Genomic DNA, 26,348 nt, shown 5'->3' with positions numbered 1-26,348 from the left:
GTCAGTCTTATCTCAAAATTAAAGAAGTGTACACTTCTAGCAATTTTGGGGGATGAATACCTTATTTTGTTAAATAAGATTACATTACTACCCATTTGGAAGAATGACAGCTAGCGGTGTTTCTTGCCTTGTATTAAATGCTGTTAATGACTTGTATTGACCCCTTTTCACATGGAAACACAAGTTACATTAGGACAGTGAGTTTTACTGAGAAAATACGTATGTGTCCTTCGCTAGAGTGAAGAGTGCAAGGTTGGGAAATTACATCCTACAACCCGAACTTCAAGATATATGAGCAGAGAGGGGTAAGAATTTACAGCTGTTTCTACTAAACTACCGTCGTGGTGGTGAAGATAAGCTCTTAGCTTTTTTTCCAAGAAGATGATCTGCACAAGGAAGATGTTCCAATCAAGAGCTTGCTGCAGATAACTTGTAGCATCCTTATTAAAGCATTTATTTTTAAACCCGTCAGTCATTAGTATGTGCTATTAATGCGTAACTTGGAAGCTTATTCATAAATATGAGACATTTGGGTCACTGAATGAATTATAATGATAGGGTTACAGATTGAATTTGGAAGAGTATGATATAATTTTTGGGAGCTGTTTTAATTTTTTTTTAAATACCTTTCACTTATCTCCTTGCTTAACATTTACAAAGACCTCTTTCTTATCATAAAAGTCCCTGTTTATCAAACAGTGATACAGGAAGAAGTTGTTTACATTTTCAGAAGTACCAACATACATCACTTATGACAAAAAAAACAAGCACTCCATAAGAAATGCTCAATCACTGTCAATCATATGCACTAAAATATACATAAACCAAAGCATGTGGTGTGAACTAAATTAGATTCAAACTGAACACAGAATTACAACTATAACAAACAAAAAACAAATAATTACAAGTGACTCAGAGGCCTATTTACACATCTCACCAAACTGCTGGAAAGGTAGGTAACCATAGAAACCCGACAGTCTAAATTCAGTACTTAAAAATTTGCATTTAGTTTAAAATGCTGAAAATGATGTTTCTATTTGACGAAATCCATATTTTTAAAGGCTTCAGGTTTTTGCTTTGGTACTTAAACAAATGCTTAAAATTATTTCATCTCTCAGTTACTAGTAATTTACCTTTTAGATTTGATTTTATCCAAGTAAAGATTATGGTTTACTCTTTGTAATATAAAATGTTAATACATTTTAATACTGCAAATTAATATTTCTAACATTTCTTTAATGAGTGAAATTAAATAATGATATAAAGCACACACTCCTGCACTTAATATTAAATGTTTTGCATACAGACTTTTCTAAGCTGCACACCAGAAAAAAAAAAGATTACTCAAATTAACTGTTAAAGCTGAAATGCTAATAGCCTTTTCAACTTATAGTTCTTTTTCACTGACAATTACAATTTGCATGGCTTAAAATTTAATACTATGATTAGTACTAATGTCCTATATTTTACTTCATAACCTAAATGAGTAAAATATTATTTTTGTAGTTCACTGGCTCTTATACTTAGGCTGTAATGTTCAGTGTGTATTTCATTATGCAGATGAGCAATGGATGTCGTCTAACATGATTTAAATGGGTCAACAGTATTTTCCTATTCACATTAATCACCCAGACAGCCACAAAAAAAAAAAAAAGAAAAAAAAAAAAAGAAGAGTCTTGAAAACTAAGCTCGGAAATCTCTTTTTACCACTGACTCTTCCCACTAGTCAAACGGCAGCAAAGAGATGCTATGGGAGAGGGGAGCCTGGCAAAGCGGGGAGCCAAGGCTGGGGGCTGCTCCTCTGGCTGGTACATGGCTCCTGCCACAGCCGGGGCCGGCCGCGCTCCCTGGGGCTGCCTGCGGCCCCATGCCAAGAATGATTCTTGTCCCGCCAAGTTCAATGGGAGCTGTGTGTTGACAAACCCAGCGCATTTGAATCGGCAAAATTCGTTCTTGGCATGGGGATGCGGCAACTGGCGCTGAAATGCAAAGGCGTGCTGCCTGCTGACGCTGCGCTGGCAGCCGGGCTGTTCTTGCCTAAATACACTTGTCGGAAAACTCACACTGAAGTCAAAGGACAGTGGATCAGGCCACTTATTGCCAATTGTTAATAAAACACATCAAAATTAAGGGCTCTATTCTCAAGCCACGTAACCATCATCTACGGCCCATTTCATATATGGCATATTGCAAATAAAATGGTAAATTATAAATAACTCAGTGCTTCTGTGGAAAGTGAAGCTGTTCTAATAAATGCTAAAGGGAAAGAACTTCAGTACAGAACAGGCAAAAAGTAACAGGATGATAAGGTACCAAACACCCAGACTCATTTATTCAATAATTAGGGTTAAAAAAAAAAAAAGAAGCTATCAAGACTGCCTCAAACACGAAAGTACTGCCGTGGCACAAAACCTCTATAAAGGCAGATGACACGTTTGATTATACTATGTTGTACCAGGGTTGGCAGAGCTTGCCCAGGAAGCTCCTCTACTGTTCATACCACGGGGGAGATCCTGCTGGACGGCACAGGGGAGGCCTGAGCTTCTCGGAGACGGGATGCCTGGGCTGCAAGGCAATGGGCAGGCAGGCGGTGGTCTTCCTTACCTCCTCCCTTATTGCTGCTGGACATCCAGCAATGGATGGTTAAGCTTCACCAGTGACCGGTCTCTGCATTCATCCTCATAGAATCATGGAATCGCCTAGGTTGGAAGGGACCTTTCAGATCATCTAGTCCAACCATCAACCTAACTGACAAAAACCATCACTAAACCATATCTCTAAGCACTATGTCTACCCATCTTTTTAAGTACCTCAAAGGATGGTGCCCCAACCACTTCCCTGGGCAGCCTGTTCCAATGCTTAATATACCCTTTCAGTGAAGAAATTTTTCCTAATATCCAGTCTAAACTCATATCCTGGCACAACTTGAGGCCCTTTCCTCTTGTCCTGTTGCCTGTTCCTTGGGAGAAGAGACCAACCCCCACCTCTCTACACCCTCCTTTCAGGCAGTTGTAGAGAGTGAGAAGGTCTCCCCTCCGCCTCCTTTTCTCCAGGCTGAACACCCCCAGCTGCTCCGCACAAGACTTGTGCTCCAGACTCCTCACCAGCTCCGTTGCCCTTCTCTGGACCCACTCTAGCACCTCAATGTCTTTTTTTGTGTCAAGGGGCCCAAAACTGGACACAGCACTCGAGGTCTTTACAGCTTCTCATAGATGTTACTATGCAAAGAGCTAAGGCATCTGTGGGCAGTGATCTGGTGGCTGATTTACAGTAAATTAAATAATAACCACCACTACGATGACAAAGGTTCAGTCTTCACCATGACCTGTTCTAGGTGTCAGGAACATGGAGGACCTGTTCTAGGTGTCTGGAACAGGAACATGGTCAGTGTATTTCATGGTGTGACAACCCACGTGCAGGTTGGTATCTGGCACACTTGTTTCCCCTGCACCCTGTCCCCTGTAATGCACGTCAGAAGGAGTTAAGACAACTGACATTCAACAAGTTTCTAAAGCACGGTTAAGCACGGTTTTGGGACTGGCTTCAGCCCTGCCCATTCTGGCCCCTTGCTTTCCAGTGAGAAACTGTCATGTTTGGATGCCAAGAGGTATCTGGGAGCCCTGAGCGGTAAGGAAGGACCTCTGGGTTTCTCCACTGCCCCATACTCCACGGTCAACACCCCAGCTACTCTATGGGAGATTTCCTGAAAGAACTGCAAGCAGAACTCATCTTGTTGAAACAAAGACAATAAATCACAAATTACATCACCTGCTTAATTCCTAGAGAGAGGATCGTGCAGTCCAGTTGCACTTTAGGCAGTGCCTTTCCCCTCCAGATCTTGTCCTTGCTCCCAGTCCCTTCTCCTGATGCACACTTTACAGGTGCCGGGCACCCCCATACCACCTCCCCGCTGCCTGCGGTGCTCTGAGGACAGGTACAGCAACTCCCCATGCAGGCCAACTTAAAAAAAAAAAAAGAACACTTCATTTCTAAACTACCTTCACCAGGCTATTCACTCACTTTGTACAGTTTATTGGACTACCCCACTGTTTGATTTTCTAAGATGGATAGAGTAAGCAAAGGGTCTTCACAAGAAATTAGGTCTCCAACTCCTTTTTCTAGACTGAAAAGGGTTTCCACGGCTCTTCTCCGTGCAGATAGTAAATCTATAAGAAGCAATAAATGTTTTGCTTTCCACCAGATGAAGATAATGTAACTAACTTGCCAGCTAAACATGACAGGCATTTCTTGAGAGCAGGCTTAGCTACCTTGTCTGCAAAGCTGCACAGTAATCCATGAAATTCTCCATGGGGACATCCCGCTTAACCAATTACTAATTTGCAAACTCAACTCAGAACTTTTAGGTTGTCTTGCATGATTTGTCAAACATCGACCTCACGTCTCTTTTGTTGTTTCTGGTTGTTACAGGTTTGTGGTTTGAATATACAGATTGGCAACAGAATTGCGCGCTGGAGAGACAGACCTGTGTCTGAGCCCAACTGGATCTCCCAATTGCTCTGGCAGGAGCCAGCTGCTTGCAAGTGAGGAAGAGTTTCAACCAGAACTCAGCTCACTTATCTATTTATTTATTTGGTGTTTTGGTCAGATAGAAAGAGCTCCAGAGGCAGAACTGACACAAGAGACAAAATTTGTAAAGATATTAATTGCACAAAAAAATATTTTTTTGCAAAGGCTTCCCATTCAATTTAATACAAAAAGGTTACTTCTAAGTAAAATTTAACATGACTGCTAAGAGAAAGCTGCACAGCTGTCCGTGTGTCACACAAGATAGGGGCACATATTGCATTGCTCATGGGGAAGACTGAAAAAAAACGAATAAAAAATGGGCTAGTAGTAAAGCTGTGCATGTGGCAAGGAGTACCCATCGGTGCTATTAAGAAAGGCCAGCGATCCTGGCAGCCCCTGGTAAATCCGATGATAGTGCAGACCCATCTTGACAGCGCTTCACTAAACCTGCAGATATGCATGCGGAAACACTGTTGTCTCAATTTTTCTGGTGATTTCAGCTGCACTGTTTTTCTAATTAAAAAATCAGGTCAGTGAAGGTGTTCATTAAACCTCTATCCAGATGTGATTCATGATGCACTATAAATTATTACAAGAATTATAAAATAGAGCTGGACAGGGAGAGTATAAAAGCCTCAACTCTGGAGCGAGCGCTGGTGCTCCCACAACTTTATGCAGAAGCCCAGACACAGAACCAGGCTCCTCTGCATTGGATTTCCTATCTTTGGTCTGTCTCTTGGAAGACTTTGGTCCAACACCTGGATAAATTCTGAGTGAGATGCTTTGGCATTAAAACATACAAGAGATGTGAAAACAGAAGTTCTTGACAAAATCATAGCCGAGACATGTACAGAAGGAGGCCTCAACTCCTTTTGACTCTAAAGTCATCCCCAAATTGGCTAATTCAGTCAATTATGCACGAAGAAACCTGCTGCATATTTTAATCATGGAAAACGGGAAGTTCATTTCAATCCACCTGCATGGCCTACCACAAAATGATGTGACTGTGAATTCAAATTTTATGACCCTGGCCACAACTTTATAAACATGAGGGCTCCTGATTCGCATTCACTGAGCAAACAGCAACAACAAAGTTGATTCTTTGGCAGCAGCTCCCCCTGCAATGGCACAGTTGGCAGAAGTGATGTGTCTGTGCCTCTGCTGTACCTGCTCATGGTGCAGTGGCTGGTTGTCCATCAACACTTGTCACAGCAGAGGGGACAGGGAGACAACCGGTGCCTTTACCCCAGCCACCCCAGCAGATTATTTTCAGTTGGTGGAACTTCCAGCTGCCAACCTCCCACCAACCCATTTGCAACCTCCAGCTGGCTCCCACAGCTGGGAATACTGTTGCAGCAAAAGCTGCCAAAGTTTGTTTACCATGTACCTTATTCTATACTGGATTTTGTGAAACAGTTTTTACAAAAGAATTATTTGGACAAAACAGACCCCAAATGAACAAAAGCAAGACTGTCTCTATCAAGCAGGTTTTAGAAACTGCTACTTCTCCTGCAGTCTTTGGGTTGCTCTGCAATTAAAGTTTTGCCACAAAACATGTATTAGTTAAGGAGAGTAATTCATAACCCAAAACACTTAGACAATGTAACAATAGCACTCAGAAAACGACCGGGACAGAGCTACACCAGCAAAATAATTCTTGATGGTACAATTTGATCTTTCCTAGGAACAGATTTAAGCTTTCCCAGAAGAGAACTCTACTCATGAGCTGAGCTTCTGCTGAACTTGTAAGGTGTGCCAGAGCATGAATAAAGCTTTATAAACGCAGACAAGTCCCACTACTTTATTTCTTTGTTTAAAGAACACTAATTTCCTTTAAGTCTCTGTGATGAACCATTAAGAATTATGTTAATAATAATCAGTGCAGAACAACCAGAAATAGGTCGGAGAGGTGAGACCTGCCTAGTCACCTCACAGGTGTTAGTTCAGAACGGACATGGCAATGAAATTCAGACTCGTCACTGCCTACCACTTCATCCACGATGCAACAGAGTGACTCGATTCTCAGACCTGCACAAACCACCGTGGGCACCACCTCATCTTGGTGTCAAACCAAGACATCATTGCGAGATGACTATCCACTTTGTCCAGTGGCGAAGGACCTCACCTCAACAACTCTAGATAAAGTTTACAAGCACATTCAAGTGCTACGAACCCAAGCGGCATACAAGCAGATCTGCAGTGACTGCTCCATCTATTACATAAAGCACCTAATTTTTATAATTTGTGAAAGGAGGTCAGGAGCCCACTGTTGCTTTTTTCCAACTCCATCTTCCCCTGTGCCTATCTGAAAATCTGAGACTGAACAGCTGGAATTTATGTGAGAAACTAACGATTTCTTTGCCATTTTCTTTCAGTGTTATGCCACATCTGTTGACTTTCATAATTAAAAAAAAATACATAAGGCAGGACCTAATTTAAGTTTTTGTACCACTGACATGAAACAGATAATCTGAGAAGTGTACAGGTTCCTTTAGAGAACATCTGATACACCATAAGCATTAACGTATAAATTTAGATTGTGTTCATTACTGCAGCAGTCCTTCATGGTTCAAAATGAGCTTGATCTAAAATTGAAACATAGCTTTGAACAGGTATTTTAACCATAAATACCTGAGGGTAAACATCTTTAAAATGTGAAAGTTGGAGACTTTATACAGCTGGTTGGAGTGGCTGGTTATTTATCGTCTAAACTCGAAAGAGAACAGTGTGACTTTCAAAAACACTCATGAAAGTTTTCTCAGGCTGCACGCTACAGAGTATGCCTGCCAAAAGACCTTTGAGGAGCTCTGAAGAGCCCTTTATTCCTCTTTTCTAAGGCTTCCGTGCAGCAGGGCAGTTTGTTGAACACTTGGTTTCCAACATTTTCCTCTTTGTTTGGAAATTAAGAACTTAAGGGAAACACATCTACTGATTTGGAAAGGACAACAGCTCTAAAAGGAGAACTCCCCACGGAACAAGTCATTTAACAAAATAAACAAACAAACATTCCATACTTTGTTTCTATGTCATAAAACATTTCCAGATTGTTTTCCACTCAAATAATGTTTTTAATATGAACTATCTTAAAGGAATAATAAAAAAAATAAATTCAAACTTCCCTTGTTCAGGAACATCTGTTGTAACTACCTTTGAGCAACAGCCGGTTATCATACGGATAAAGCCCTTTGCCAATTAACAGTTCAGCTTGTATATACTACCTTAAATTATTTTTCCTAGATCCTTTTAAAAACATAGCAAGATAATGCAATAACTAGGACAAAATAGAGAATCCTGACACTTCTTGTCATACTAAACATAGCCACATACTATATTTTTCTGCCTGAATTGCATCCAATAAACTACAAGCCCTTGCTCTGTGGTATATGAATTTTCATGCCTACTCTCTTGCATTTTACTCTTACAATTAAAACACGCACTGGTCTGGTTATGTGACACACCTTATAAAGTGAAGGGGACTGCACTTAAGTAATTATATATGAGTGTGAACCTATTTAAGATGAGGTGTTTGTTTCTTTCACATCTCTAACCCAATGCAGTAAACCAAGATTGGGCCAAAGCGAGTATTTTATTATCCAAGCTGGACAGACTATATGGTGCCGATACACGATAAAGAAGACACAGCGGTTTTCAACCTGTGATTTGGGGAAACCTGAGAATTTGATGGCCATGTCCAAAGATTTTTTTTTTTAGAAAACAAGTTCATTATCGATTTGTTTCAGCTCCTGACATGGGAGTCCACATCACCACTGGAGGATGCTTAGAAAAACCCATGCTCAAAAAGCATGAAGATCACCTAACCAAGAGGTCACAGACAGCGAAGTCTGCTCTCTAACACAGATCAGCGTTACCCCTTCTGTGGATGTGTTTGCCTGTCCAACAGGCAGCTCTGACATTTATTAGAGAAGCATCCTGAAGAAGAGCACCGTACCGTGCAGCGAGCACCTGGGGCAAGAGACTCCTCAGGGCAGGAGTGCAGGGGAAACCTGCGTGCAGGAATGACCTAAGATGAAGTGGTGAGGAAACATGTGCAACATGTCAAGAGCCGCCGAGCAGAAGCAGCACAAAGAACAGGAGCTTTGGTGACAACTGTGGAGATGGATGGAAAGGTCGGGGAGATAAAAGTTATGGCAGTTCAGACAGAAGTGTACGAAGGGACAGAAGAAGCATTTGGCAAAATGGGAGAAGGCAGAAGATGTGGACAAACAAAACCCAAGACTTATAGTGAGGGTAAGAAATGACCAATTGAGAAGAAACCCTTATTATATAATAATCTGGGTTTAAAAGTTTTTAAACGGTTCCTCTTAAAAAGTCTTCTAGAGTCTGTTTTCCCTCTAGATAACACCAAAGACCAGTGGTGTGACCTGAACTGCTGACAGAAAATAAAAGTTACTTTTCTTAAATGGAAACTAGAACTTGACTCCATACAGTGCCTTTCATACTTAGTGCACAACAAATTGCTTTAAATACTGGCAGGCAAACAGCCATTATGCACTCAAGAGCTCATACATAATAATACTTAGCATTTTTATAGTGCTTTTCATCTTCAAAGTGCTTTACAAACAACTCATTAATCTCAACCAACGCACCTGCAAGGTAGATAAATATCTCCATTGTAGATGTAGAAAGACACAGAAAGTTCAACGGCTTATCCAAGGCCATGCACGCCACCAGCCCCCAGATCCCTGGCTCCTGGCTACGAGTCCCGTAGAGGACCTGAGCCCTGTCCTGTGTTGAGATCATGCCTTCTCTTCAGACACGCAGCCGTGGAACTTATCTTACTGCGGAAGGATGACGGCAGACTAGCAGGAGAGACTCCTGTTCCCGACAGCAAGGCGAGCTCCCAAGGAACGCTATCTCCCACCAGGACCACCGACTCGAGGAAGCGGGAAGTTCACAAGACACCAAGGTGAGACTCACGACGTAGGTTCACCTACGTGATTCACCACCGAGCAGTGAGCTGAGGAAGCCTCTGTGTTGGCAAAAGCCTCTCCCTCTCCCTTACTTATTTCTCAAACTGCTGCAGTCTCCAGGGCAGGAGACTCCTACAATTCAGACAACAGAAACCTAAAGCCCGAGGCCTCTGACTATGGCCACAATGCGAGAAAACAACTTAGCTTCACTCCTCAGGCATTCTCTAACCATCAAAAACTTAGAATGAACTCTGTCTAGCAAGAACAGTAACTCTCTCCCTTGCTGGTGACTAGAAAAAAGTTCTTAATGTGATTATACCATATGATTATAACTTTACCTTTTGGAGGTTTAAAAAGACCTGATAAGACTTTCTTTTTCCCATGCTTTTTTTGTTTTAAACCTCAGCAATACCAGGAATGTCAAACCTGGAGCAGACAAGAAGCCTGGAAGATGTGAACTGTAACACAATACATGTACTGTGCTACAGCAGACCTTTTATTCCCCTACTGGGAGGAACAGAATAATGAATTTTTAGTAATGACATCTTTATTTCAGATGTTTATTACTCACTAGTTTTAAATAAGTAAACCTCAGAATCCTGTTCAGTCTTCACATTTGTAATCCCAGAGCTTTACGTGTTCTCCAGCCACTGTGGTTCCTCCCAGGGTAAACAGCTCACGTTTAGAAAAATAAGTCAGACAAACTGTTACAAGTAACAGAAAAACAAGATATAGATCAAGGCAAATACTTCCACACTTTTTTTTACAATACCAGGGGAAAAAAAAAAATCTCTCTACAAGCAATGGTATAACATGTTAGTTACGTAAATACGAGCAGTAAAAGATAAATGAACAATGACAAAAATATATGTAGCTCAAAGAGTAATTCACATGTTCTGCCTGCCTGTACAGTTTACCTGGACATAAAAGCTAGAATAGGAAGAAACAAGCAGTTTTTAATTACTCTTCCCCATCTTAATTTTTTAAACTTAAAAAAGAAAAAACTAAGAGGGTCATACAATCCAAAATAACATGAAGAAACAGCTCGTGATCATTAAGCAGGAACTACATGTTCCCATGTTTAGAAGAATTTTAAGATAATTATCTCATTGCTTTAAATTATTTCATGGCTTGTGTCTGACTGCCAACTCCATGCTTTCAAAAAAAAATATGTCAAATTTACAATTCCTGATGAAAATAAAGGCACATAAGAGCAAATTAAAAAAAAAACATACAGGAAATGCAATTAAATTCAATTAGATTGAAAACTAACACTCAGTCTGCAATCATAAAAAAATTCAAAAAACATTTTCTAAATAAAAAAATCCACCATGATAATATTCTGCAGCTAAAATAATACACAATGTTTATATAATGCAGCTTTTCTAACAGAATGAAACAGATTATAGAGAAACATGCAAGAACAAAATTAAAATCCACAATTGCATCCACTAAACTCTGGAAGCATAAAAATTATAATGCAGTAAAAAAACCCCAACATGATAACAGCAGTGCTTGTAGCACTTTTTGTTATTTTGTTTAATAACTTGTCACTTTATTTGCAAGCAGTAATCAAGAGATGTCAGAGTAACTTCTGTCGCTGCCTGTGCTATTCCCTGCTTCTGTTCCCAAGTCTAGGTTAAAAAGAATCTTTTCTCCTAATTATCAACAAACTAATACCAGATTTTACTCGTGGTGAGGTACGCTACCTGTCAGTATAAGGCAATACTACACAAAAACAACAAAGAAAATAAAAAAAAGCAGGAGGGGAGGCTTGAACACAGTTTTCTTTCAATTCCCTTGGGAATCGCGGTACTACAGGTCTTGTATTCCCAGGCAGAGGGGATCATGTTCAGGTACAGCTGCTCCTCTGGGCCTAAGTCCAGGTAGACTGCTTGTCTAAACTTGATGAAATATAGGCGCCATCAGGTAACAGAAGTGGTCAGGGAGACTCCAGAAATGTGTAACTAAAACCTAAAAAATGAAATTAAAACACTGCTGTAGCCAAACAGCCTCTTTCTACAGGATGCAATAACTGTAAGGCAGAGAGTATACGACATACAGACCACTGCTTGTATACGTTCTCTTGCTTTTTCACATATGTATTATGAAAGTTAGACCAGGCACACAAGTATATCTTAACAACATTCATTTAAATAGAAATACTTAGGAAAGAAACCACTGCGACAAATGCACATAGCTTGAACAAACACAACATCAAAAAAAAGAAAAAAAAAAACAATTGCCTTGTAACCCACTCCCCCTCCCACTTTATTACTTCAAAATATTTTCAAATTAAATTTTAATGCTAATAAATATTGCTAGATTGACAGCACTGCAATGTAGTGTCTCAAAGCACTGCAAGCTATCCAGGGTTGGCACATCACAATACCAAACTGTCAAAGAGAAGAAGAGGCAGCAAGTCTGTCTCACCAGAGGTGCATTTCCAAATGCTACAGGAATGGGCTTGTTCAGAAGCTGGGGAGAAGAAAGGAGGAATGAAGAAAAAAAACCAAGAGAGGTAAAATATACATCATCCCAAATTGAGATCACTGTAACTAGGGATCCTATAGGTGATTTTAGCTCAAAAACTCCTAAGCTTTCACTTAAATTTCCTCATGATTTACAACTGTCTCAACCAGAACATCATGTCTAGTACGTCTGAGTATGGTGGAAAGGAAAACCAGCTTAGATTTCATGACACAGACCTCTGCTGCAGCTTTAGCACCAGAACAGGTTCAAAATCAGAAGCAGCCTGTCTTCAGCGTGACTTCAGCAGAAATCCAGGTCTCTTCAGAATAAAAAAAGAAAATACCATGACACTATAGATTTTTTTTTTGGTAGCCTCAACCTTAATCTCCAACTCTAGCTACACGCAGGAAACCATACAAGAAATGGGAGACTAGCTCAGTTTGGTTTCTCCTGCACGCCTAGAGAACACGCACAACACAATTCCAAACTCTACAGACACAGGGTACGTTGTTTATATATGTGCCTTAAAGACAGCTTCTGGTCTAGGTAGGGTAATTCAGTGCAAAAGCTTGAGTAAAAGGAATATGTTATCTAAACGCAGAAAGCCACTTCACGTATGTCCCCTGTTAAACTCTATGTTAGGCTGGTAGCTCGGGAGCAGCAGGCACTAGGGCAGCCTCAGGCCCTGTTTCATTCTGCCGATGCCGTGCTGCCACGAGACCCTCCCCAAATTACTCCCTTGGAGCTACAGTTTCTCCATCCATCAACTACTGCTCACGATTTCAGTCCCTTTTGTCCGCCACAGCTACCTGTACTGCAAGCTCTCAGAGGGAAAAAGATGTTATGCTATATGCTCACATGGCATCCAATACTGTGATTTTGGTTAGAGCTATCTGCCCGAAAATACAATATAATTCACAATGTGAGGTCCAGAATTTCTTTAGGGATGATTAAGTACTTCATCATTTCTCTTCAAATATGATGTATTACAGTAAACAAGCTTAGAGACCACCATAGACCTATGATATATATGTGACTGTACCACTACTGGTGATGTTTTAAGTAACAGGACTCGCAAGAGCCAAAAAGCCAGAGACTTCACTTGCAGTTGGATCCTGTACACAGGCTCGGCAGGGTCATCCTCTGGTGTAGATTTTAAAAGCCTGTATCTTTCTTTTCTTTAACTTAATCCCTAGAGATTGTGAAGTGGTATCCTTTATTTCATTGATTTGCTGCATAAGTATAGAGAAGGTTAAATCCGTCATTTGGTTCTTTACAGAGCAGCCCTAAGATCTATGTGTTGATTAACAAGGCATTTGTGAGCTTGAAGAGACCTACCCCTTCAGTAAGAGACAACGTTTGCCTTTTGTGCCACCCAAAACCAGCACTGAACTGCACACCTGGAATTAAAATCTGACTTTCCACCGTATTACACAGTATTACGTTGAGCCTTTGCTTCTATACCTGAAGCCAGGTAAGGAAAAGCCAGACAAGGACAAAAGCCTCTGGCAGGTGACGCAGAAGTTGCGCATGGAAACTGGGAGTGCTCCTCGCTCATGGGCATCCCTATGTCTAACTCTGAAGACTGAGAGAGCACTGTAAAACCTGTTTTGGAAACATGTCAACAAGCCAAGTCCCTATGAAGGGGCATCCCAGTTTCTTGGTAGAGAAACTTTCCCCAAGCTTTCTGGTGTTTTCCTTCAGGATTAGTAGCCTCCACAGGCAGCTGGACACCAGCCCTCACACAGAATCGCCGCACCAGGGCAGTGAGCTGCTGTGGACAGTGGAGAAGTTTCAGAGCTCTGCGATGGGAATGGAAAGAGCAAGCAGCTCCTTTCTGCTTAGAGAAAGGTCCAGGTGAGCTTTAAGGAAAACTCTGCAAAATGGAAAATGACGCATGTAAAATAAACTTTCAAGCCGGTTCAATTTTGCCTGAAGGATTACAGCGAGGCTTACCTCAGTTAACTTCTGGTATCTAAAAACATACCCATCCAATATATTTATCACAGGCTAAGTACTGGCAGATACTGGACACTGCCTGGGACCTGGCCACCCAAGATACAAGGCAGTCAGAGCAGAGAAAGCATTCACAAAAGGCTGACACTAAGTACTCTTCAGGAACTTGTCACAAATTTTGTCCCTGTGTGGCTTTTAGTTGTAACCTCAGTGGTGACGCCCCAGCACCACAGGTCAATGGGCACCTTCCTACAGAGAAGAAAAGACTTTTTATGTACGGGAATGAATGGCTACATGAGTAGGAGTGGGTCAGCAAAGCTGCCGATGTGGCAGAAAACATCGAGTTTCGGCAGCTAGCCACCAACTAAACACACGCAGGTAATGCCTAACATTACTTATACCGATCACTTAAATGTAACCGCACATGAAAATGCTGCTGGTTTATAAGCCAGCAGCTGTGCCAGCCTGGCTGCAGGCTGCTGCCAGGAGCGGGGATGCCACCCTCCCTCCCGCATCAAACTGGACCCAGGAGCTGCCAACCCAAATACAGCCTCCACCGCGGCGGCTGATTTCCAGGTAGATCAACAAGTTGATCCAACTCACACCACGGCTGGACATCTGCGAATGGCTTTGCTTCGTTTAAAGGCAATCTTAGCTAATTCTGGCTGATTGAGAAACCTAAGCTCATGGAGAAACCACACCCTACAGATCCATCCACAGCCAGAAGTGATAGATCTTGTCAGAACAAAGGGGCTGTGTGCTGCCAACAATACATTACCTCTCAACTGAAAGAAGAGAACAATTAAACACTTTATTGAAAGGGGAATATTTTTTCTCTTGTGCCTCAAACCATGAAAGTGCCTGTCTGCCCCAGAGTTACTCATTGCTGCACTGTTGAAATGGGAATAATCCCTCGTCTGCCTGATTATTTTCAAGACAGGGATGAAACTACCTTAGGATCATTTGAAAAATGCTAAAAGTGTACCACAATCAAATGCTTTGAACTTCCACCGTGCATCATTTGCAGCTGATAACGCTAATGTTAAATTCTGGAGACATGAGTCTGTCTACAAATTAATGGAAAATGTGAATTAATATTTTCTTCCAGCTAATTGCCCAGCTCATATATTGCACAGTGCAGCCAAGCATCATTTGATCTTGAAAAACTCTCTAGCGAAAGTTTTCAACCACTTTTTCTCATCTGCCAAAAACCCCCTCAGAATTACAGGACATATTTAATTACGAGTCTGGAATACCAGGAAACATTTAGTCAAGTCTCCCCAAAACTGTTATCTGTATATGCTACAGTTAATTTTTTGTAATAAGCATTAGGTTAAAAGTATTGAAAGTTACCATAGGTGAGGAATAATTTTTTGAGTTGTACATTTCTAACTTTCTTTTTAATGGTGATGAAAATATGAATGAAGAGATACTTCTAGCGTTTGAATATCAATAGGGCTAAGAAGATTTTTATGATTTATTTTTAACATGAGGATAATCTCATACATGTTGAAGTTTATGGTTAAATACACTTATCAAAGGGTAAGTTACAACAATTTTTTAAAAATAAATGTAACTCCTATTTCAAAATGCATCATCAAAAAGATGGAAACATATTGATTCAGTAGCATTCGGCAGTTAAAAAATCTGGCATGCGTGCTTTGATTCCAGCAAAAAAGAAAATTACCTCATTTTGCACCCTTCTTTCACTTCCTCTTCAAAACATTGAAAAGTCTGCATTTCATGAGACCATAAGCATTATATCAAGGGCTGCAGACTAATAAAATGCAAGACACGGACCATGTGTAGCAGAAATACTACTTAGTAAAAGATTCAGTAAAGTTTTTATGGACAACTCAAGAGTCAGAAGTCTTGTATTAGGCTCTATCTTCTAACCCAAATTCACTCAATTTCTTAAGTTTGGTCAAATGTTTTATGTCAACTCCAATTCCAATGCAAGACTGAAAAACACAGGTTCCCATCTGGAGAGAATGCACAAACTGGCTGAATACTGACAATGATAAAGATCAAGTCCAAATTAAGGTTGAGGTAATGTCCCTAAAATACAGTTCAGTACTTTATTTTTCACACGGGTGTCCCCCCTGCTTCCCTAAGGGACCAGCAGGCACCCTCAGCTGCGTCCATGAAACAAAGTGGACCATAGGTGTTTCATGAGGCACGGATAGTAAGTAAATATTTCATGAATGTAAGTTAAAAGAAATATAAATGGAAAGGAAACTGAGCACACTGGGGGAAGGATGCCACAACTCAGCCCAGATGCTGGTTCTGCTAACTATTCTGAAAGACGCTAGATGCTCTGTAGCACGCTGTGTGGGTGAGGACGTGATGTGCCGTCGGGTCCAGGTTCCCCCCTATGGAAGAGGTGGGTTAGCGACAGCAACAGGATATCAGAAACGACCGCAAAAAAGATTCCCAGGCAGTGAAGACAGCCCTCTCCCCTTGCAGGTCATGGAAACTCTTAACAGTTTTGTGTAGGTATTATTCAGTAAGGTAGCCAATTTGATCTTGACCATGTTTCTGGAAATCAAAAAGCCACGGAAATGGAGATTTGAAGAGATTTACAGCAGGCACATTATTAATTTATTTAACCAATTCCCAGCTGGAGACTCCATAGCATGCTTCCGTACACTGACAGGTAGAGTTCAACATAAAATGGTAATTTAAAAGTTGACTACTGTTTTTACCATCCTAAATGGTAAATGTCTGACCACAAAGAAAAACACTACATAAAATTATGTATGTATGCACTCTATGTAAAGGACGTAAACCAAATCACTTCAATATTGCCTCAGTCACTTGCTACACCTTCTATTGCTCCACTCTCTACAGGGTCCGAACTAATATTTCTAACTTCTTTAATGCTTCAGAATAGTTTGATGATTTTTATATAGATACCCTGCTGGAGAAGAGTTTATTATTCCTTTGAAATACTCAATTTTGCCTAGACTATCTCCGAAGTACAGACAGTACTCAACCATGCATTACTAAAAAGACCCATGAACTAAACTTGTGATCTATACGGCCCAAACAAAAATGCTTTGTAATAAAAAAAAAGAAAAAGAAAAAAGTCTGATTTCTAATAAGACTTGGTACTTCCAGGCAAACTTGGAAGTGCAAGGCTTTGAAGCTGTATTGCAACAAAATCAAACTCCAGCTATGTCCCCCAGCTTTTTTTTTAAAAAAGGTTTAAAATCACATTTCTCTATTTCCTCTTCATTTTACTAACGTAGGGGAAAAGAGTGACATTCTCAGCAAAAATTTGAAAACAATCATTTCTAAAAGGCTCTGCAGAAGAAAAGTATCTCTCAACATCTCACATCCTGTGGTGTTGGAGGTAGCTACAGCTTCTACCTGAGAGCAGTTCCCAGGTTTGTCAGTATCTGTTCAGGAGCCTGCGTACAAATTTCCAGCTCTGCAAGGGGCTTAACAAGGCAGTGTATAAGCAAACAGACAGCCTGGGAACACAGGCTACATATCTAAGAGGTGTATCACACATAGCAAGTCTACAATGACTTAACTTTAAAAGTCTGGCCAGTAATAAGCCACATAGATTATTACAGAGTACTTATTCATAGTTAGAGATAGGGAAGCAAGATCAGAAATCAGTTATATCAGTATTTAACATAGTAAGTAACTTATTTTACAAGGAATGTCTTCTCATCAGTTATTTTCCTGTGGCTCGAAGTCCTGAAACTTCATTACAAGGAATCAGGGGCTTCTACTCTACAGAAAATTACTTGCCTAAAATGAATAAATCAATAGAAGACTAATATGCCTTAAACCATCTAAGTTGCATTTGTAGACGTGCAGTTCTTTGATGTCTTCTACTTTATTTCATTATCAATGAAGTATCATGGATGCAATTATTTTAGTACCTGAAACCGTCATAATATGTAATTAGACCATTTACAAGCCAATGAATCACCATATAATCTGTACTATTGTCCTGGTTTCAGCAACACAGGACTAATTTCTCTTCTAATGCTTGGGAAAACTGCACTTTTAGAAGATTCTTATTATCTGAATTTGTGAAAATATTTACTTTGTAGCCAGCTATGGTATGCGTCTTTCAAGGTCTCAGTGTTTTTGAGCCTTGCCAGGTGCGGGGATGAGGAGGAGCAAGACCCAGGCACTTGACGCAGGCTGGCCAACAGGATTATTTCATACCATGAACATCACATTCAATATAAATTAGAAAGTCTGCTGAGAAGTTCTCTCTCTCCCTTGATGGCTGCCATCCTGAGAACTCCTTGCCCCGGATCTGGACCCCTGAGCCCTTCCCTTCCTCCTGAAACCATAGTGCTCGCAGTGTCCTACATTGGCTGTCCCTGCTGGGAGTGCATGGCTTCCTGCTAAGAGAATGGGCTGTGTACAATGCTTGTACATTTTATGTTGGTAGTGAGATCAATAGTGGTTCATTAGTCTTATTAATGTTAATTATTTAGTCTTATTGTATTAAATCTGTTTATATTTCAACCCTTGTGTTTCCTTCTTTTTTCCCTGATTTCCCTTCCCGGCTGGGGAGGGGTCATCGGGTGAGAGAATAATTGTCTAAACGACTATAAATTGCTGTGGGTTCCTCAAACCGTAACAACTATTTGTAAGTTCAAACCATGACATGACAACACTGATTTGATGTGTCCATATTCTGGATGTTTCTTAGTTTCCTTTTACAAAATGTTAAATGCAATTTGTACTTCTATGCATCACCTGTAAAATTCTTTTCAACTACTGTTCAAGAAAGGATGTCAGCTAAAATGCAGTTCAGCCCACTGCAAGGCCACTCTGAAGTGCAGTGTTTGAGCATATGGAATTTCACAAAGGTTTGTGCAAGCCACTCACACTCTTACAAAGTTGCGTACCTTCTCCTTGGGTTGACACTGTTGCAATTCTGACACTAGCAAGGCAGAGACTATTCAAATAAATTCCCTATATGCCTACTGAAAGGGCACAAACTGTCTTTTTGACTTCCTACAATCTTTCATTCAACTTATTTTCTTTTTTCAAATATAGTAGAGATTTTTTAGGCTAGCCTAAGCCCTTCTGATATGTGAAGGAAGTATTTAGCCAATATAAAAACTTCCAAGAACTCTGCTGTTCAAATGCACTAATCTAGAAACAGCTCCATAATAAAGAAAACTTTCCTTTCATCATTTATAAAAACATAACATCAGAAATACGAAAAAATGTCACAAAAGAGGCTATAAAAAAAGTAATTTTCATTCAATTTAGGTAGAATAGATTCCCTTAGGTGAACAGAAATCCAATTTAAATTACTTCTGTCTTTCAGTATTTGCAAATTAAATTATACTGAACTGTCCAATTCAGAGAAAATTGGGTTTAGTTTAATCAGTCTTGTCTGAATTATGACAGTTTTTCTTTTTCAACTTCTGGAAATGCATATCCACTAGGGGAGCTGAACAAGGTTTGATGCCTGAAGGGAAGGTATGAAAGCTTAACAAATTTAAACAGTTTGGCTCTTTTAACTGGATGACAGACACCATGTTTCTAGGTGTGGAGGGGGCTGGAGGCAGTGGTAGGGTATGGACACGTGACCAAAACCATAACCAGAACAAAAAGGTCGCAGACACAACTACTGAAGCAAATAATGAATAGTATGAAGCTGCACACTAAATTTCAATTCATTTGAGATTCAAACAAATAAACCATTGTTTGTATGGTATTATATACTAAAAAACGTGATTCTGTTCCACACTTCCACACACGCAAGCATGAAGGTTCTGACGGTTGTTAGAAATAACACAATGAAACTGTGAAGGCCAAATGTTGCAGCTCTTCCCAGAGTTCAGCTGATGCTCAGATTCCAAGAGTCCAGTCAAACTGAAATTTCCTTACAGATATGAGCCTTCACCACTGAAAAAAAACCAAAAGATGTGGCATTTCTGCCCTGCGAAATTCAGGATTAACTATGAGGAAAAGGCCTTTACATTTTCCAGTGGTTTTCAAGACTGTTGGATAGCATGAAAAATAAAAGTACCGTAGAAGATCAAGATCAATAACATGAGAAAAGGGACTGAAATTTTGTTATGCCAGGTGTAAAGCATTGCAATATTATGATTTCTCTGAAAGCACGCACCATTCAGTTTAATGTTTAAGGTAAAATTGATCTGGGATCACTCTATTCCCTATTACTACACTAACTATTTAACAGTCTTAAGAAAAAAAAATAATAATCATACAAGCCTTTCATCAAGATCACTGTGAGGAATTTCCTTCTGTTCACACATCTAAGATTTTACAACAGTGCTAAAAGGAAACACTGACAGAACGGTATGCCCCAAGAGCTTCCAGTCTTATCTAACATGAGACAATAAAGGACTGAGGGGAAGGACTGAGAGGTAAATAACGCTATGCCAACAAGACAGCGCATTTTCCAGCAAAGTACAGCATTTTGTACGATTGTTCTTACGTATTAGTAAGTCAGGGAGCGATGGGAGCGATTCACTTGTGAGAGCTTACGTGGCGGAGGTGTTGTGTGGTGGAGAAGGGACCAGGGCCTGTGAGGGACGAGGGGACCTGCGAAGCCCCGACACACGCCGAAGCGCCAACATGAACCAAGTTCTGCGGCCGAGTGGGCTGGCAGAACCACGTGTGCTTCTGTCACGTCACTTTTTCTGTCAAACGGCTTAAATTCTAAGAGCAAAAACGATGACAGCAAAACACCCGTGCGGCCTACCCGTACTGTCCATCACTGCCCAGGCCACAGGTGCTGCCCGGTGTCCGCCCGGTGAGGCGTCCCGGCCGGCCTCAAACTCCAGCACGGCGCCACGGGAACTGACCAGACAGCTGCGGCCGCTGCTGCAGGACCCCGCTGCGGCTCGCCAGGCCCCGCCGCCCCGGGCCACCTTCCCGCGCCCCGGGCCCTCCGACCGGCGGAACGGTCTCCCCGCATTTTGCTCCTCAGATTATCCAGGCAGGCTCACAGCCCGGCGGCGGCCGGCGGGAAGAGGGAAAAGCGCTGCGCCGGACCCGCGCCTCCCCTCCCTCCCCCGGGACGACGACGGCGACGGCGACGGTGGTGGCGGTGGCGCGCGCTCACCTCCGCTCCGCAGCACGTTGACAGCTCTGGGCGCCGCCATCTTGCCCATGTGAGGCGGGGTCACGTGGCCGCGGGAGGGGTGGGTGGGTGTGTGGGGGGGTGCGCCCCGGCAGCCTCGCGCTGGGCCGTTGCGGGAGCGCGCGCGCCGGCTGAGGTAAATCCCCGCTCCGCCGGCGGCTCGTTCCGCTCAGCGCCGCCCCGGCACCCTGCCCCGGCCGGCCGGCGGCCATCACCTCCGCGCAGCCTGCCCTCGCCGACCCGTAGCCCTGGCAGGGCGCGGGGCCCGGCCGCGGCTGTGGCGGCGGGGAGGGAGCGCCCCCTTCCCGCCCTTCCCCGGTGGAGAGCTGCGAGGGTTTGAGCGGGGCGGCATGGCGGGCCTTGCGTTGCCTTCAAATGTCAGTGCTCATCCGCGCTGCCGCCTCGGCCTGTCCCGCGGTGGGATGTTGGGCGGGCTTCAGGTTGTTGTTCCCTTGAGGTACTGCTGAAGGGCCCTTCTGTAGAGTCTCCATCCTTCTGAGCTTTATAACGTGCCCAGCGGGCTTGGAGGCTCCGCTCTTCCCACCACATGCAGTAGAGAGACAGCACTTGCCCAAGCGGGACTCAGTCTCAGAAGAGCTGCAACCATGAGTGCTGGTTACCTCATCATTTCTTCCCCACCCCCCCGCCCTTTTTAAAAACAACAAAACATTTTTCTGTACTTTGTGACTAAGAAGATGAACTACTCTTCTTCAACTAAGTTTTTGCTGTTGTAGTTGTTGTAAAGGCCCATGCAGAATCTGAAGGATAAAGCTTGAACCCTAAAACTCAAATACTTTTCTAGTTAAACTCATTATTTCATCTGCACAGCCAAACTTCATGCTTTTAGAAAAGATTTAAAAAGACAAACTTTTCAGTAGGGCAGCATCTTACCAACCTTTTTGTGGTACAAGTATCACCATAGAGAACTGTCACCATCTTAGACGGTATGGTAGGTTTCGTTTGCAGTCAAATAAAAATCAAGCCAAACTTCTAATGTCTATTTATCATTTTTATTTTCCACCCTTTTGTTTCCTTGCCTGTATTTGGCTTGCCTGTATTAACAAACACATTTTGAAATTATGTTCTTGTGGCTAGCCAGAGTTTGAGAAAAACTGTTAACAGGGCATAAATCCAATAGCTGACAGGCAAACACTAAACCTGAAGGAATCAAATTGCCAAATGAAAGTGTGAACGGAAAGCATTAGGTGGTTGCAAGAGTAGAGGGAAGAAAACAAAACGTAGAAGTAACGCAAGCATCCTTTGGGATACTTTTCCTCTGGGAAAAGCCAAAAAAATGTACAAACTTAAAAGTTACAGTGTAAGTATTTCTGCCTTTAAGGAGCAAATTCCAAGAGTTCTCTGATCTAAAAAAATGTGCTGTGATAGTCTCGGTGGTCCTGTATAGACATGACTAGGAAAAGCACATCAGCTGCCACAGCGCAGTAGGTGCTTATATGCAGACCACGTGCATGTCTTCACCTTGTTCCTAATTCTACAGCACAGTATGGTCTTTCAGGAGTTTGATTCTCATCAGGCATCATTTTATCTTATTTTCTCCCTTTACATGGCTTTAGGAATGCGGACACCCAGCCACCCGTTCTGTGACACCCGTGTACGGTGTAAAGCAATCGCACATTGCTGCTGCTTGGCGTAAGTAACTACATGTGTGCTGGAGTGGGTGTGCCTGCGCGTGGCTGGAGAGAACAGCACGCTTCACACAAAAGTAGCCACGTATGAGGAGTAATTCACCATCTTTTCCTGAACTGTCACTAAAGGAGAGAAACAAAGTGCTCTAAGGTAGCCGCGTCTCACCTTTCTTACCTCAGTCAATAAGGACTTCCTACTCAGTGGAACGAGGCCACTTCTAGGGAAAATGAAGCAAGTGCTTGGCTTTTGTCTGTGGCCATAAAACCAAAATTCCCTGTTGTAACAGCCTGAAAACTGGTTGACAGCATATGAAAATGCAGGAGCTGGAGACAATACTAGTTATGCTGCTAGCACCTTTGTAGTTACCCTGTCCTTAAGTGTCAGGTTATTTCACAAATACTTGTAGGTATGTGCTAGCAGTTAGACCAGACCAATTCCTTTTGCATATCAGAAACTAAGAGGGGATCGATCGAATTACGATTGATTACATTCCAAGAGAAGAACTGTAATTTCTGCAGTCTCTGAGTGAATCAAGTCTAACAACAGTCATTATTCAGTAGTCTCTAATTTATGCTTAGATGCAGGTTTTCTCCTTTTACTAAGAAATATAAATAACAGACAGAGGTTTGTTAGGATATTAAAATATCCTGGTATTAAAATAAGCAAAAGATGTGCTAAGGAAGACATAAAGCTAGGCTTTTACATGCAAGTTTGAAAGCAGTCTGTAATAGTCAATAAAACAAGAGCATTATGCCTTATGCATAAATGAAATCTTACCTAGAGCAATACAGAAATATGCTTCTAGTTTAAATGTAGGCAGCTGGATACTTCTGAGGCTAGGCTTAGACTTTCCTATCTAAGGTTGTCTCAAAAGATGATTTAGTTCCACAGCAGTTTTTGCTGATGAGGCTGGTACTGTTTGAGTCCTGCTCTAGTCCCAAGTAGCTGTCCTGTGTTTAGCGCTGGTGTTCATCTCATCCACGGTGAGGCAGTTTGGAGTCCTGAACTTGCAAAAATGAAAAAAGCCTCCTATGTCAGTGATACAAAATACATTTAATCAGACAAAACTACACCAAACTGTGACATCACAGCTCTAGGGAAAGCAAAATAACATTTTCATAGACCCTATCACATTAAATTCATTCTAGGCAAATCTTTTATCTTTTCCATGAAACTGTGAAAGTTTTAACATCATGAACGACCCATACAGTGCTGAGGAAGGCTTAACTGGAAGAAAGGCAAGCATCTAAAATTAGTAGTCATTGAACATGGAACACCTCCCTTACTGCCACAGCATTTAGAAACAAAAAAGAGGATGTCAAGCTCTTCACATTGATCTAGATTTCCTTTGCATTTTATCTCTTCAGCTCAAACTGTGCAGCAACCATAAACGGAGCACATACCTCCTATATGGGGAATGTTTACAGCAGTACATGTTCTTTATTTACTAAAGAAAGAAGCTAGTGCTACTCTCAGGAAAAAAACAGCACGCAGTACTGCTCCTACTATATGGAATTTTTTTTTTTTTTTTTTGTATCAGCACTGAGGGAATTCTGAAACGCTCTTCCCAAGGCTTTATCTTCATCATGTCATTACCTGAGATTCCTTCAATTTGGGTGGGAGCCTTATATCTGAAGTGAGCTTTGAAGAGCGGAAGGGGCACATTTTTTCCCCCCCCTTTTCTTTTTGCTTCTCTAGTCCAGAGAATTAAAAATATATTGAACATGGAAATCTGGAAATCGTTAGATTAATGATCCTTTTTACACTAGCGTGTACCATTATATTATAAGCCTAAAAGGAAGCTCAGATACAGAGTCTGTAGTCTCGTTTCTTACAATGCCTGTTAACTGAAGGCTTTAGTGTTAAGGAACAAAGAACCTAGTAACCACATACTTGAATGAGTAGTTTTGGGCAGAATCTGGTATTTGCATTATTTTTCTTTTTACATTATAAAAAGATTTGAGCGATAGGGAGGGAAGCCCAGTCCCATGATTTTCCCCTCCACAGTTACAAGCCAGTATCATGGCAGATTGCATGCCCTGCCTGAGCAGAGCTTGCATCTATTTGTATTGCTTTGTGTAATAGCCTTCCATTTGCACTGGTTGCACTAAATTTTTAGCCTCACAATTCCAAATACTGCCACTGGCATGGTTAATAGCCTTTTGTAAATGAAACATTCTAATAGACAGAACTCGGGGTTCAATTGAAATCTTTCTGATCATTGGAGAGCGAGCTAGCAGCATAAAATGGATGGAAATACTGATGGCATAGGGGAAAAAAAAAAATGTTCCCCATGACTTCAAGTTGATTTTTTTTTTTGAGACAACAGAAATATCTGCAACAGATACTTGCTTATGAGACACACATTTTAATATTTTACCATGCTGTCTTTTTGTCAACTTCAAGACCAAATTACCCTAGCAAGCAATGTTTCACAAAGCAGTAGCGTTGCAGAATAATATTTTCAATTTGAAAGCTGAGATTCCATGCTTTTAGGTGATAGGCTTACGAATATAACAGTTTGATACTGACGAAATCGGGTCAGAACTGACACTGGGAGAAAAGGTAAAATAGCAAAATATGCAACATAAGATTTTTCAATCCTTCTAGTGTCTGACAGTCATTCAATATGATAAAGGAAAAACATAAAGAGCAACAAAGTCTCAGTGAGAGACAAAAAAGAATTGAAAAAAAAAATCATCTATATAAGCAGACGTAAATCCCTTGCATAGACATGACATTACGGGCTGCTTGCCCTCCTGCTGACACTGCAGAGAGAGACAATAGGTCAGTCCTGAATTGCCTGAGCTGCCACATCACAGCTCAGTGTGGTCGTTCATAGCAGGCATGGACATTTACTGCCCAAGACGCCACTTCAGCTACACAGACCTTTATTCCCCCTGTTACAGCACTTAAAGCATCCTTCAAATCCTGCAGCTTCAGGTAGCTTGCTTTCTCAGTTCTGAAACTATGGGCATTCTGTTGTATTTCTTTAGGTTATTAGTTGTTGAGCTGAAAGTTGTTTCCTAGTATCTGCAGTAGGTAACTTTTATGCTTCAAAATACATGAAAAGGAAGAGTTTGACCCAGGTTTCTAAACATAAACGTTTTTCAGAGCTCGATTTACCTCTTTGGACAAAATCTTGGATTAGCCCTATTGACAATAGCTTTGCATGGAAAGAAAATTTGTCTCCATCACTTGAACTAAATTCACCGTTTTAGATAACCCACTGAATTTTCTTAAGTAGATTCACTGTTGCTGTGACTGGATTTGTAAGTGACGGAAGGGCAAACCAGCAGTCTAATGCCAGCAGTGTCTGCAATGACAGACTTTAAATATACTTCCAAATCTTATGCGCAATCTGAAAAGAATATTCAAGCACACAAAACTTTTTTAAAGGCTGCATCAGCATGTTGTGCAAAGTTCCACTTGGTGTTTAAGTGAAGTGACTGAAAAATCTGGATTTAATCAAAATGCAGAAAAAAGTCATAGCGTAAATTAAATTACATAAACCTCTTATTAGTATTTGCTCTAAGTTCCTGTTAGTATGTAATAACCCAAAGAACAAAAGCAGCTTAAAATAAGAAACCTAGGATAAAAGATATGCTTGAACAAAAATAATTTACAGCCGGGATTACTTTAGCGTCATATCGTGCCCAGAATAGAAGGCTCTACTAGCATCCAGCTTCAGCTATCCAGTTCCTACACTCATAATG

At 41.3% G+C, this 26,348-nt stretch overlaps 2 protein-coding genes across 2 annotated transcripts in view; both read right to left on the bottom strand.

The window, feature by feature from the left end:
- Nucleotides 1–21,197, bottom strand: part of METAP1D (methionyl aminopeptidase type 1D, mitochondrial) — a 52,739-nt gene extending 31,542 nt beyond the window's left edge. The window contains 2 exon segments of the mRNA XM_063340936.1: nt 20,968–21,059; nt 21,061–21,197. Of these exon segments, the coding sequence (XP_063197006.1) occupies nt 20,968–21,059; nt 21,061–21,197 (229 nt within the window).
- Nucleotides 21,198–21,999: 802 nt separating this feature from the next.
- Nucleotides 22,000–26,348, bottom strand: part of HAT1 (histone acetyltransferase 1) — a 28,319-nt gene continuing 23,970 nt past the window's right edge. The window contains exon 11 of the mRNA XM_063342038.1: nt 22,000–23,633. Within this exon, the coding sequence (XP_063198108.1) occupies nt 23,607–23,633 (27 nt within the window). The 3' untranslated portion in view covers nt 22,000–23,606. The remainder of the gene's footprint in view (nt 23,634–26,348) is intronic.

This window comes from Chroicocephalus ridibundus, chromosome 7, assembly GCF_963924245.1.
Source record: "Chroicocephalus ridibundus chromosome 7, bChrRid1.1, whole genome shotgun sequence".
NCBI classification, from domain to species: Eukaryota; Metazoa; Chordata; class Aves; order Charadriiformes; family Laridae; genus Chroicocephalus; species Chroicocephalus ridibundus.
This window is presented reverse-complemented; position numbering and strand designations above follow the sequence as displayed.